The 15,347-nt window shown below is 30.9% G+C and overlaps 1 protein-coding gene across 1 annotated transcript; it reads left to right on the top strand.

Annotated features, from left to right (window-relative positions):
• Nucleotides 1–11,236: 11,236 nt before the first annotated feature.
• On the top strand, nt 11,237–12,261 carry LOC141846018 (agamous-like MADS-box protein AGL80). The gene is made up of 3 exons (XM_074733999.1): nt 11,237–11,674; nt 11,746–11,895; nt 12,070–12,261. Exons 1-3 carry the CDS (start codon nt 11,237–11,239, stop codon nt 12,259–12,261), a joined length of 780 nt encoding a protein of 259 aa, XP_074590100.1.
• The last annotated feature ends 3,086 nt before the right edge of the window (nt 12,262–15,347 follow it).

Below are 15,347 nucleotides of genomic sequence, written 5' to 3'. Positions count from 1 at the left end.
ATAGATAATTTATATTTTAAGTTATGGTACATGGAAAGGAGTAAAAAAAGAAATGGAGTATATATTATCATTGATAGTTCACTAAAAGATGAAGTAGTAGGAGTAGTTAACAAGCGGAATAGAATTATAACTCTCAAGATAGATAGCCGTGGCGAAAAAAAGTATTAATGTAATTAGCATTTATGCACCTCAAGTAGGGTTAGATAAACATATCAAATCTAGATTTTGGGATCACCTAGATAAAGTACTACAAAATATTCTGCCGATCGAAATGATTTTAATAGAAGGAGATTTAAATAGACATATAGGAATGAAAAAAGAGGAATATGATACGGTGCATAGAGGTTATGAGTTTGGAACAAGAAACGGAGAAGAAAAATTATATTAGATTTTACGATAGCATATAACAATATAATAGCTAATACATGTTTTAAGAAAAGAAAAGAACACTTGGTCACGTTCGAGAGTGGAAACAATAAATCACAAATTGACTTTCTTATAGTTAAGAAGAATGATATAAATATTTGTAAAAATTACAAGGTCATCCCTGGAAAAAACGTAATTACCCAACAAGTGTTGGATATACACCTTAAGCATAGTATCAATAGAAGAAAAATATACACCACTCTTAAAATTAAGTTGTGAAAGTTAAAAGATGGAAAACAAAACATATTTAAAGAGAGAAGAGTATAAGTATTAGGAGAAATATACGATGACTCGAATACGACATAGAATAAAATGGTATTAAAGTTAAAAATAATATCCAAGAGTGTACTCGATGAATCAAAGGGTCGTGCACCACTTAGTAAGAATTTTGGTGGTGAAATAAAAAAAGTACGAAAAAAAGTGAAGGAAAAACGAACAGCCTATAAGATATTATATACTTGTAAGAACAAAAAAAACTTTAAAAATTATATAGTAGCTAAGAAAGAGACTAAGAAAGTAGTGAATGAAATTAAAAATGAAACTTTTGAACACATATCGAAAATTAAATACAAAAGAAAGGGAAAAAGATATTTACAGAATAACTATAATAAGAGAGAGAAAAATAAGAGATATTATTCAAATAAATTATATTAAAGATGAATGCAATAGAGTACTAGTAAATTATGAGGAAATAAAAAAGAGATAGAAGAGATATTTTTATCAATTTTTTAATGAATATTTAGATAACCAACTTAACTTAGATAATTTAAGTAGATTAAATGTGTATAAAAATTTAAATTTTTATCATAGAATTTAAACTTCAGAAGTAGAACAAATTTTAAATGACATGCAAAATGAAAAAATAAATGAACGAGATGATATTCTGATAGAGGTATAGAAGTGTCTAGGAAAATAAAATATTGAATGACTTACAAAGTTATTCAACATGATATTGAAAACTAAAAAAATATCCGATCAGTGGAGGATAAATACTCTAGTTCCCTTATATAAGAATAAAGAAGATGTATAAAATTGTGCAAACTATAAGGGTATTAAACAAATGAGTCATACCATGAAATTTTGAAAAATAGTAATAGAAAAAAAAAATTAAGAAAGGAGACCACGATGATCAAAAATCAATTTGGATATATGCTTAGAAGGTTGACAATAAAAGTTATTCATCTTCTCAAGCAACTAATTAAAAAGTATAAAGAACAAAAGCAAAACTTACATATAACATTCGTTGACTTAGAAAAAGATTATGATATTGTCCCAAGAAAAATTATATGAAGAATTCTAAAAAAGAACTGTGTTAACATAACATATATTGAATTAATTAAGAATATATATAAAAATGTAATGACTAGAGTAAAGACTTCAGGGTTGATTAACCGAAGCATTTCCTATAAAGATAGGGTTACATTAAATATCAACGCTAAGTCTCTATCTTTTTATACTAATCATGGACAAACTCACTAGACACATCCAAGATACGGTACCATGGTGCAAGTTATTTGCAAATGATATTATTTTGGTAAATGAAACACATGAAGGAGTAAATGTTAAACTTGAATCTTGGCAGAAAATATTATAAATGAAAGATTTTAGGTTTAGTAGAGTAAAGATAGAATATATGATATTTAAGTTTAATAATATTAGACGTAATGAGATAATTGTTAATATAGAAGATGACAAGTTGTCTGTAACTGATAGTTTTAAGTACATAGGATCATTTTTACAAAAGATGGAGGGATTGAGAGAGATGTTTTATATAGAATACAAGCGAGATGATTGAAATGGAAGAGAGCGTTAGATGTTCTGTGTGAATATAAAGTGCCTCTAAAATTTAAAAAAAAAAAATCACAAAACGACAGTTATATCCACTATGTTATATGGAGTTGAATGTTGAACTATGACTCTACCACATGAACAAAAGATGACAGTTGCAGAGATGAGGATGTTAAGATGGATGTGCGAGTATAAAAGGATGGATAGGATAAGAAATGAAAATATTAAAAAGAAAGTCGAAGTTGTATCTATTGAAAAAATTCTGAAAGACACGTTTAAGATGGTACAGATATATACTTGATAATCAATAAATGCTCCAATTAAACGATGTGAAACTGTGACAAATATGCACATCAAACAAAGAAGAGGAAGATAAAAAAAACTTGATTAATAGTAATAAAATAAGAAAAAATTTATTAAATATAAATGATAATATAATATAAGATATAGTCCAATGACGTTGAAGGATTCATATAGCCGATCTCATCTAGTGGGATAAAACTTGATTGTTCTGGTTGTATGGTATTTTTTTTATAAAAATACTTCATTTTAACATTACTCTGCATTTTAATTAAATATAGTTGTAGCTCTTCAAAAATAATTTAATTTTGTCTTTAGTTGGGCGTCTGCACTTAATCATATTCCAATCAACTTCTTCCCAAATAAATTAACTTCTTAGTTGAAATCAATTAGGTCCCTCTCAAGGGATATAGTTCATCCTTATAATTATTCATTTGATCTTTTTGTCTCATTTAGCAGCTGATTGGAATATATAATGAGGATTAGAATCTACGTGTGTTTCTCATTTGAAACCAATGGTAAATTCTCAGAGTTGTTTTACAACTTTCCTTTTGACGATAGTTGGAAATCCATAGGTTTATCAAGCTACACACATTACACAAACTTGTTATACTCTAGATTGAGGCACAAGTTTATCGATTGAAGTGTTTTATTGTTGTTGTTGTTGTTGAATCTTTAGAAAGGAATTCCTTTTTAATTTATCATCAAGAGGATGTATGGGGGTATATACTAACCAAGCCAAGCTAAAATTAACTGTGTTCAAGTTTGTTATTTGTTTATCGAGCTTGTTCAAACTTATTTATTAAAAATCATAGGCAATTCAAGTTGAGCTCAAATTTTTATTGAGCTCAACTAGTAGCATTATTGTCCTTGTAAATTAGGTTAAATATTTATCCAATGAAGTTTATCTTTTTTATTTTTAATATATTATGAATAATTTAATATTATAAAATTAAAAAATATTATATTTTTTATATTTGAATTAAAAATTAATAATTAAATTTTATATAAGTTAATAAATAAGTTTATTTATTAATTGTTCATAAATGAATGTTGTTGAAATATTCAATAAATTGTTATTATATTTTTAAAAAGTGTAAGAAAATATATAGCATAGAGTTTTTTATTAATTTTTTTTAAAGAGTCAATTAATTTAGATTTTAGATAAATATGTTTAATTTTATTAGAAAAAAATTATTAGGAAATTAAATTGTCTCATCAATGTATAAGGGAGTTAGAATTCCATATATTAGTTGCCTAAAGAGTTAGTTTTTTCTAATTTTCAATATGGTATCAAAGCCAACTTATTTTGTTCCTAAACCCTAAATAATTCTTTTATGTCACAAATTATAAAGTTTATCCTTTTTCTTTTGATTTGTATTTCTTGACGATTCCATCTTCTATTAATCATCAAAATCTTTATTATCTTTCTTAGGTTGAAATCTATCACTATCCAAGTTAGTGTAATTAGTTTCATCATTATGATTTTGTTTCTCTTTCTTTCGTTATCATCACACTTCAATAAAGATGAAATCTGTCACTCCAGTGACTTTACACGATTGATCACATAATCATCTGTGAGGGAGGTAAATCGAGAAGTAACAGTTAGCCACGACAAACGAGAGCATTACCTCGACTTCGCCGAGATTCAACTTTTATCTACTTCAACAATTCTACTCCGTCATAACCAACTCAACTATGCTCCAGGGACTTCTTTATCATCACACATTATGTCTTTCATCGCATCCTTTGCACATCTATTGTCGTCTCCAAGTTTCACAACGTGGCACCACCAAGTTGTCACCACCTTCTAAAAATAAAGAACAGAATCAAAACCAAAATAGAAACAGAAACTAGAACCCAGAACAATCTAAACAGATTTGGAATCCATAAAAGAACCAGAACCCAAAATAGAACCATAACCTAGAACAAAATCAGAACCAAAACTCAAAATAGAACCAGAACTCGGACACAAAACATAAATAAAATCAAAATCCAAAAAAGAAGTAGAACCCAAAATCCAAAATCCAGAACCTAGAACATAAAATCCAAAACCCAGAATCCATAATCCAAAAGCTAGAACAGAGAATCCAGAACCTAGAATAAAAAAACCAAAACCAAGAAATCAGAATAGAAATTAGAAACCAGAACCTTGAAATCGATACTAGAACCCAGAACCAAAACCTAAAAAATCAGAACCTAGAACCAAAACACAAAAATAGAAACATAACCCAAAACATTAAAAAAAATCAAACCAGACAGATAGACCAATCAGACAGACAATCCAGACAAACAGATAGGCTAGACAAACAAATAGGACAGATAGACAGACACATAGATTAGATAAACAGACAAAAGAGTATGATCTAATCAAACACTCTCAAAGCATTGTATCCAAACTGGAAATAGGAAATTTTAATTCACTAGCTTAGGGGAAGTATTGAAATATTCAATAAATTTTTATCATACTTTTAAAAAATGTAGGGAAATATAATAGCATAGAGTTCTTTTTTTTTTTTTTTTTGAAAGAGCCAATTTAGTTTTTAGATAAATCTAGTTAGTTTTTATTAGAAAATTTTTATTAGAAGAGTAAGTCGGGTCATCAATGTATAAAAGGATTAGAATTGTATGTATTAGTTGCTTGAACAATGTGAGAGTTTTTTTTATAATTTTCGGTAAACATTAACGAAAACTATAATAGCATAGAGTTTCTTTATTATTTTATAAATCCGTATATAAATTCATATTTAAATTTATCACTAAATTTTTATTATTTTCTATTTCTATATTTGTCATTTATATAGTACTTTACAAGAAACAATCACACATTTCAAATAAATTAAAAATATTTAAAATAATTAATTTTAATTCAAAAGCACCTTACAATTAACATTGAGATAAATAAATATTAGCATCATCCAAATAAATTTAACCATTAACTATAAGTAATTGATAAAATTTTAAATTCCACCCCAAGTATTTTAATTTTTATTTCATCTATCATGACGCTCACGAGGATCAAATCCTCCTAAATACAAATGACTGGTATATTCCAACTCTTGAATCATCTTACGAACATTTCCTTGAGATTTTCTTCTCTTTGTCTACCTTCCTCAATAAGATTTTCTTCCCTCTGCCTATTTTCTATGAAAATGAATTTCAATTTTTTTTCCATTCTTGTGTGCTCGTCTATAATTTATTAGTATACAATGGAAATAAAGGTAAGAAATAAAAACATAAGCATAGGAGATATAAGATTTTTACGTAGTTTGGAATCCCTGATTCTAACTTCATAGTCTAGTCCTAGCCGTACTCTACTAACTTTCTCTTTTACGAAAACTTTTTAAAAGTGGAGAAACCTCTTACAGCCTATTCTTTACAAATAAATACAAAGCAAAGATAAATATATAAATGATATCAAAAAAATTAAAATGATATAATTTACACTAAGAATCTTTGCTTTGATCACTATTTATAGCTCTTGGATTATCTTTTGAGATTTAAAAATATAACAACACTTGTGTTCAAAACCTCCAAGCACCCGCTCCGAAAATCTCCTTAAACTTGTCTTTTATAGTATTCAGATCAGGATTGATTTTCACATATCAATCGATTATTTATCATCATCAGTTGATTGCTTCACCGAAATCGATCGTTGCATTTGCAGAACAACGACTCTTATCAACTCTAGTTTGGTTATAAATAATTGAATGTTACTGTTCATCAGTCAATTGATATCTAAATAGTCTAGTGTTACAGTCGACTCAGGAACCTTCTCTTCACTATAATAGTGTCAACAATCGATTACTCAACTTGATTGATCAACATCAGTTGAGTTGATCAACTAATTTCTTATTTTTTTTTGTTTGCTACAATAACATCAATCGGTTGTTCAACTCAACTAATCAACATTAATCTAGTTGATAAACTAATTTTCTAACTTTCTAATTATTATAGTAATAGAAGTCGACTGCCTAACTCGACCTGTCATTATTAGTCATCAATCAATTTTCTAACTTTTTATTTATTATAATAATAATTGATTATTATTATTCATCAATCAATGATAATATAGTATATATAAACAAAACACTATAGTAAAAGCCCTAAATCTTAAACATTGCAGCAGAAATCCTAACCCTTAAATACTGTAGTAGAAATCCTAAATATTGTAGCAAAAACTCTAAAGTCTAAATAATATTCCGAATGCTATAAAATATTATTTTCGCTGAATACCATTATGCCAAGGGACCATCATTTCTCCGAAACTTAATTTCTCATATTATTAATATAGGTTAACTCCGACTTATTAGGCTTCATCCTTGCTTAATATTCGATTAACCTTAACCTATCAGGACTTCCTTTATCTAGTATCCGATCAATTTTGATTTGTCAGAATTTTCCATTGCTCAGCATCCGATTAACCTTGATCTATTGGGATTTTCTCATTGCCTAACATCCGATCAACCTTGACCTTATAGGACTTCATCGTTACATAACATCCAGTCAACTTTTACCTACTATGACTTCTTTTCTTGTCCCTAACATTTAGTCAACCTTGATCTATCCGGACTTCACTTTCTCGAATTTAACATTTAGTCCTTCATGACCTTTAAGACTTCCCTTATCGTCAAGTGTTCGATCAACCTCGACTCAATTTGATTTCATTCTTGCTAACTCTATTGGATTTCAAACCACTAAGTGTTCGGTCAATCGTGATCCATTTAGATTTCTCTATTATTAAGTGTTTAGTTAACCTTGAGATACTTAACTCTTCGCTCTAGTCAATACACATATTGATCGATTGTTAAGCAAAGGGCGCACTCGATATGATTTCTCTATTATATCTCCATATGTAACTCTATTAGATTTCAAACCCTCAAGTGTCCAGTCAATCGTGATCCACTTAGACTTATCGATTATTAAGTGTTTAATTAACCTTAAGATACTTAACTTTTCGCTCTAGTCAATACACATATTAATCGATGTCAAGTAAAGGGCGCACTCGATATGATTTCTCTATTATGTCTCCATATGATTTCTCATTGGCAAATTGATGACGACCCATAATCAGTTTCATTGATCTTGAGAATTATTTCAATATTAGGATTTGAAGAATAAACACACCACAAATCACCCTACAAGCCACCATGTTTCTTTTACAAAGGGTGCTCTCGAAGTTAAAAAAATTCTTAAAAGGCACAAAAAGTTTAATTTTCTGAAAAAGCACACTTTTTTTTCCAAAATGCCTTTTTTATTAAAAAATTTAAAATATATATACACACATATATATAAATCATCGCTCGACTCGGTTGTCCGCGCGATCTCAACTTGGCTGTCCACGCGATGACATGGACACCCCCCCCCCCCCCATTTTTTTAAAAATTAATATTATATATAAAATATATTTTTAAAAAAATTAATACTAATTAAAATTAAAATATGTCTGGTTCATATCCATTTCTCGCTCCATTTTCTTCACCAAAATAGTCTTACACCCTCATCATCACTTTGATCGGTTGATTCATCATCATCTGTTATCAAAAAACTGAAATTGATCATATATTTAAAAAGGTCTTAACCTCAATTATCCATTGGTACCACTTTTGTGAGAAAATATCATGATTTAGAACGAGCCCATTGGTCATCTTCTCTCACCAGAGCTGCACGACGTATTTCTTATGGTCGTCGTGGGTTCTTGTTGTCATGAAAAATCAAAATTTAAGAAAGTTTAGGCTTGATTTCAATACCTAGAATGCGATTTCAAAGGTTGTAGTATGCAGCGAGTGGAAGTGGAATCCCAACTTACTTTTTGATTATTGATTAAATTTTTTAATATTTAAGGTCAAAAATTTTGAATTTGATTGATTAATTGAGTTGTGTTGTGATTTTGTGTTAAAGAAAATAACTATGGAGATTAATAGATTGTTTTTTCCAAGTAGAACCAAACACTAAAATCAAAAATTTTTAATATAAATTTATTTTCAACTCTTTAAATTCTAAATTTAAGCTTGGATGGTAAAAATCGACCTAATTTGAAATTTTTAAAAATTTCAATTTATATTTTTTAAAAGTATTTTTAAGTTTTTAAAATTAGATAATTTGATTTTAGAATGATTGATACATTTAATTGTGAAATATAATTTTCCAAAATTATTATACGTAGTTGTGATAAAATATAAAATTTGAGATTTAAAAAAAAATATTTGAATTCATCCTTTTTAATTAAAAATTCTGACTTGTAAGACTGCTAATCGGCGGGGTGGGATTAAAGAGGCCGAATAAAGAATGTGTACTATGTCACCAACAAGAGGAGTCCAATGACCACTTAATCTTAATCTTTGAGTGCCCCACCACTAGGGTTCTTTGTGACAAAGTAAAGCAATGGTTAGAAATTCAACATGATTTTTCAACGTTAAATGAGTTATTTCAGATTTTTGGACAACATTACAAAAATGACAACTGCAAGACGAATGCTCGATATCTTGGCATCTCAAGCATGATTTATGTGCTTTGGGAGGCCCGTAACAAGTCTCGCTATGAGGGGAAGGCACTAAACGAGGAAATGATGCTTCGGAAGATTCAAATACACGTGTTCTGATTTTTATAATTTTGTTAAATGCGTTACTTGTTGGGTGTCGATGTATTCTTGAAAAGTTCAGTGTTGAAAGTATGTAAGTGATTGAATGTGTCACATTGAGCAACATGTGCTCAAATGATGTGTTTTGATGTTAATGCGCGTAGGAGGACTTACCTCAAATGTAGAGGTCTAAGCTCCAAGATAGACTTGTATATATGCTTTATATTTATACAATTTGTACCTTTTTTTCAAAAAAGAGAGGCCGCAAGGTAAAATTTAAAGGGAACTTTGAGGAACTGCCCTACTTCGATAATAAAGACAAGTGAAAACTGCAAATTGGAGCAGCAGTATAACTCTCTCTTCCTTATTTGCAATAGAAATATCTTTTTTATTGAAATTGTTAGAAAGATATTTTTTTTATTATTATCAAAACAGTATTCTATCCTACTTTAATATATTTTTAATTTTAAAAATATTTTTATCATACAGAAGTTATGATTCCATAATTATTACATAATTATAATAATTATACTATTGGCATATAAGTTATATAATACTAATGATTGATTAAAAATATATTATCACGTAGTAGTTATAAATTGATTAATATTAATTAAAAGTGACTGCTATAATATATATATCAGTTATGATACTGTATTTATTATTATATAATATTTATCAATATTATAAAAAATAAATTATTTATATTATATCAATTATGATTCATAATTATTATAATATAATATTTATAGGTAAGTGATTATATTATAGAATCTCGTGTTGATTATAATAATGTTAAAAATAATAATATTTTTAAAAATAAAAATATATTAAGATGGGATGAGTCATTATTTTGACATTAATAAAAATTATATTTTTTTGATGATTATAATAAATAGAATGCTGATGCTGTTAACAGCTCAGCTAAGGAAACGTACGTTTGCCTGCTGTTTAATGATCTCTATTTAATTTGGAGGTTAATTATAAACATTAAGATTAAGATAGGAAATATATATATATATATTACTAATATTAATAAAGTTAAATAATATAGTTAATACTATTTCTATTATATATTTTTAGAAACTAATAAAATTTTAAAAAATTATTATAAAATATAAGATATTTTTAAAGAATAGACATTGAAGTGATATAAGTTTTATAAAGTTGGCCAAAAATTGTCACATATTCTATGTGATTATTTTTAAGTTGTGGGTCAATTTGAAAATATGGGTATATAATGGTCTTCTATAATGCAAATATTTGTTCGTATTTAAAATTTAAGGAGAAAATGATCAAATAGTAGTTCAAATTGAGTAAAAATTGATATATGATTATTTTTGAATTGTTTAATACTTTAAACAATTCAAAAATAATCCAAAGCCTTATTTATCTATTCAAATTTAAAATTTAATTAAAATATAATCATATAGTAAAATTACTAATTATTTTGAGATAAATTTTAAATCTAAATAGATACACTTTATGCTTAGACTTTCAAATAAAACTATAATTTTGACTTCACATTTTTAAATTTATAAAATTATTACATGATATTTATATTAAAATACATCAATTTTAATACATTACTGCATGACTTATTGAATCCTTAAATAACTAACATATATTGTTGATCTTGTTAAAAATTTCTCATTTTAATACTTTGTAATATATTATATAAAAAAATATTATGTAACAAGTCAATTAATAATATACCAAACTAATTATAGAATTGAAAGAACCTTGAATTTTGATAAAACATTTTAAACTTTTTATATAAAAAAGCTTCCTAAGAATATTAAATATTAATATATTAAATATAATTTATAAATGACCTGCCATTTCAAAACTTTTTTCAAACGTGAAAGGGCCCTCAAGTGCATTACAATGAAGGCTCATGATCGGATCGTTAGATCTGCGTGATATTAATCATATATTAACGGTCGAGATTAAAAAGGAAGATCTGAGTGGTGGAGAGGCCCATTTCACAATAATGAAATGTAGCTGGATTATTTGTACATCCAAGTCTTCTTCCACAATTGACTCCGGCGACGCGCTTCTTTTGCCAGTCCCTTGTCGTTTGTTTGGTATAAAGATGAAGTAGGGTTGCGGTGGTTTGGGAAGAGGCAGAGGAATCGATCAATGGCGAGGAGGAGGGTGAAGTTGGCGTTCATCGAGAACGAGGGCGCGCGGCGGTCGACCTTGAAGAAGCGGCGGAGCGGCCTGATCAAGAAGGTGCAGCAGCTGAGCGTGCTGTGCGACGTGGACGCCTGCTTGCTCATCTACGCCCCCGGAGAGGAGGTGACCACGTGGCCGGAGCCGGTGGACGCCCGCCGCGTGGCGCTGCGCTTCAGGGGCGTGCCCCACTGCGGGCGCGAGAGGAAGATGGTGGACCACGTCGCCTTCCTCCAGCAGCGCCTCGCTCTGCTCAGGGACACCCTCCGGCGGAGGCGCCGCGAGAACAGGGAGATGGAGCTGCGGTCGATGATGTTCGACGGAATGTGGGACCAGGGGAAGATCGATCAACTCAGCCCGGTGGACGCCGCCGCGCTGGCCGTGATGGTGGACGGCAAACTGCAGGTGGTGATCAAATCAATCGACCAATCGCTTGTCCTAAATTTCCATCCTTTCTGACAGAGAAATCGTGGCAGGAGCTGTGCAAGAGGAGGGAGGAGGCGATGAGGATGGTGGCCGCGGCCCAACCGCCGCAGTCGTTGCAGACTTCGCCGGCGGATTCAGAAGATCCTCTAGGGATGATGCTCCGGCAGACTACCGAGAGGAGGAGCGACGATAACATCACGGTCGTCCCTCCACCGCCTCCGCCGCCGCCGTCGTCAATGGATCAGAATCCTCTGGAGATCATGCTCGGGCAGGCTACTGAGAGGAGGAGCAACGATGACATCATGGTCGTCTCTGCGCCGCCGCCTTCAATGGATCAGGATCCGCTGGGGATGATTCTCCGGCAGACTACTGAGATGAGGAGCAACGATGACATCATGGTCGTCCCGGCACCTCCGCCGCCGTCGCCGCCGCCGCCGTCGATGGATGAGAATCCTCTGGCGATGGTGCTGCGGCAGGAGACAGTGTCAGAGACGTTTCTGTATTTGAGAAATTCTCAGTTCGGCGAATGGATCCACAACATGTTCTCCGATTATCGTCGACTATAGATATCATTTCATGCAAAATAAACCATTCCAATCAAAATTCTATGCGACTTGCTTTCATATTTCTCTTTATGTGCATGGATTACTTATGCAATAATAAAAATCTTATATATATATATATATATATATATATATATATATATACATAAATTTAATAAAAAAATATAAAAGTATACAAAATCAAAATATATAAAAGTTGATCAAACAGTTACTCAAAAACTTGGCTTCTCTCTCTAAAAAAGGTTTCTTATTTTACCTCTTTCTATTTCTTATTTTAGGTGTGCGAAATCCATTTTGAGTTACCTTTGAGAAGTCGAATTTAATTAAAACCGTATGCTAACTAGATTTGTACAAGTTTAAATAGACCGTAAGATCGTATGTTTAAATGAATTCAAACATATATGATTTGTCGTATGATAGGTAGAATTTTAACCGCATTAATAATCACTTCATCCTATTATGAATTGTCGTATATTGATCGTTATAGTTTACAATTTGTTCTTACTTGCGGTACACAAGTTCATCTTTTGAAATAATTTCAAATTTGAAGTTAAATTTTAAAGATTTTTAAATATTTAAAAATTAATTTCTCATATGTATTTTAGAAAACCTTAATTGAATTCATCCAAGTACCCTTTAGATTAGGGTAAGATTGAAAGTGAGTCAAAACCCCAAGTTAGATCAAAATATTTAGACTAGTGTTCATCGAGATAGTTAGCTTTGCACCAATCAAAATGATCAAAATATTTTTAAACTATGCCCTATGGCCTAAGAAAAATAGTTTTTCAATACAGCTCGATCACCTAGGGCATGATTAGATTATTAAAATATTATCTATATTAAACTTTTATCAAAATCAAAGTTATATACTCGCAAATCAAATTATAGAAATGTTCCCAAACCTAGGACTTCACTACTCAAATATATAAATGTCTTGGTGTGATGAATGATAATGCATGTCTAATTGAAAAGAAAAGAAAAGAAAAGAAAGAGGGGCGCTAATCTGATCGATCGAGCATCGACAAAAGTGACAATGAAGCTAGCATATAAAGCCAAGTAAAACCGAATGTCCCTACAAGATAAGCAATGAGTCCATTCAATCAGTGACAACAAAAGTGTTCTTCCTTTCCTTTCTCATAGTGTGGAATTAGGAATCCACATTTTTGCATATAAAATGTAGGGAGGAGACTTCACTACTTCTCGATCGTGGTTTGGTTCGAGTGGACTTATTTTTCTCGCTGATTCGGTTGCTACGAGTGCCATTCTTTCTTTCATTTCGGAGATGAAATCATTGAGGCCCCTCTCCACTTTGATGATTCATATGGGAGAATTATGGAGCATCTGATCCCTTTGCAAACTCTAAGCTACGTTGATATATATATGCATCTTTAAGTAAAAGCATTTTGCCACCTGCCAAGGAATCACTCCCATGCTGTTGCTAGACTATTAGCCGGAACAAGTTCGATACCGGTGTGTTGTTCGCGCATACATTTGTAAAGTGAGTTTGAACTTCAACCACTTTAGTTTGAGCTACTGAAAGTGTTGTTGAAAGATCATTCTGTTGTGGTAGTTCTTAGAAAAAGAAGCCTCTAACATACTATAATCATGGTTAATTCAGGTGACTAACTAGGACTTCCCTCTTCGGTTCATCTACCGAGTAAATCTGGAGCACAATTTATGTCGGCTACTTGCACAAACCTCCCTTTGAGTTGGCTTTAGCCTATTGGCCGTGTTGTGCCAATAACAAGAATTAAGGTCGATTCGATTCTTTGGATTGCGTTAATGGCGACGGCAAGCAAATTCCAATCAAAGGTGCCTTATCAGATTGAGAAATTCAAACCTCAACTCAAAAGAGCTAGGCTCGAAACATTCTCTTTTCCTCGACAAAGGAAGATAAGAACGTAAGGTCTAAAGCCAACTTCACGTGGTACTTCTTAGAAAAATAAGCCTCTAATATATACTATATCCATTTTGATCAAATGTGGTATTGATACTCTCACCCCAGGACGAAATCAGGGTTTCGTCTTGACCTAATAGCCCTAAAGGGTGAGGTAATCAACGGGGCATCTCACATTCACTCGAAATTAACCCTTCAATAAAAAGGTGAAATCTCGACACCCTAACGGCTCCGCCCCACACGATCGGTCCTACGACCATCTATGAGGAGGTAAATCGAGAAGCTGCAGTTGTTACGACGAAAGAGGGCATTGTCTCGGCGAGATTCGACCCTTGCCCACTTTAGCAACTCTGTTTCATCGTAACCAACTCAATCACTCAAAATTAACCCTTAGACCTTATTAGGGTAAGAACCATCTAAGTCCGTCCATGAGGGCTAATATACTATATCCATGATTATCCATGCTGAAGTAATTCAACAACTCCAAATCGAAGTAATGGTTGATTCTTAAATTATACTTTTTTTTTTTAGTAATCTAGGTGTCTAGAGATAGGTGGCCTTCTCTTTTGATTTACCTATTAGATAAATCCGGAGCACAATTTATATACATTTAGAAATCGACCTTCAAAATATTCATCTCATTTGGATTTGATCTTTAAATATTTTACCACTGCATCATACGTATGGCGACATTATTAATATAACATGATTAATGTCTAGCTACACGATAGATACATAATATATAGTTAGATGAGTGAACTACGATTAATGTGTTTAACATCAAAATCAATTAATTTCTCGAATAAAAGAGACTTGCCAATATTATAAAGCACCAACTTTACCTTATATAAGTCGATTTAAAGCAAAAAACAACTCAACTCTAGGGGTAAAAAATCGATTAAACTGAACGAACTGATCAAATTCTGAGGATCAGCTCGGTTAATTCTAAAATTCTATTATTTTTTTAAAAATATATATCAGATTTTCTATTTATTCAGTTTGATTTCAATTTTAAATTCATAAATTAGTTAAATCAATTAAATTGAAAATCATGAGTCAATTGACATACTTGAATCAGATGCAATTCGACTGATAAACAAGTCTAATTCAACCGTCTAATATCAATCGATTGATGATGTAATTAGTTGATTGATAATATCATTAATTGATTGATAAAAAAAAGTTTTATTAA

The sequence above is a fragment of the Curcuma longa genome, chromosome 15, assembly GCF_044706935.1.
Source record: "Curcuma longa cultivar G26 ecotype Majalengka, Jawa Barat chromosome 15, ITB_CL_G26_1.1, whole genome shotgun sequence".
Classification (NCBI taxonomy): domain Eukaryota; kingdom Viridiplantae; phylum Streptophyta; class Magnoliopsida; order Zingiberales; family Zingiberaceae; genus Curcuma; species Curcuma longa.
This window is presented reverse-complemented; position numbering and strand designations above follow the sequence as displayed.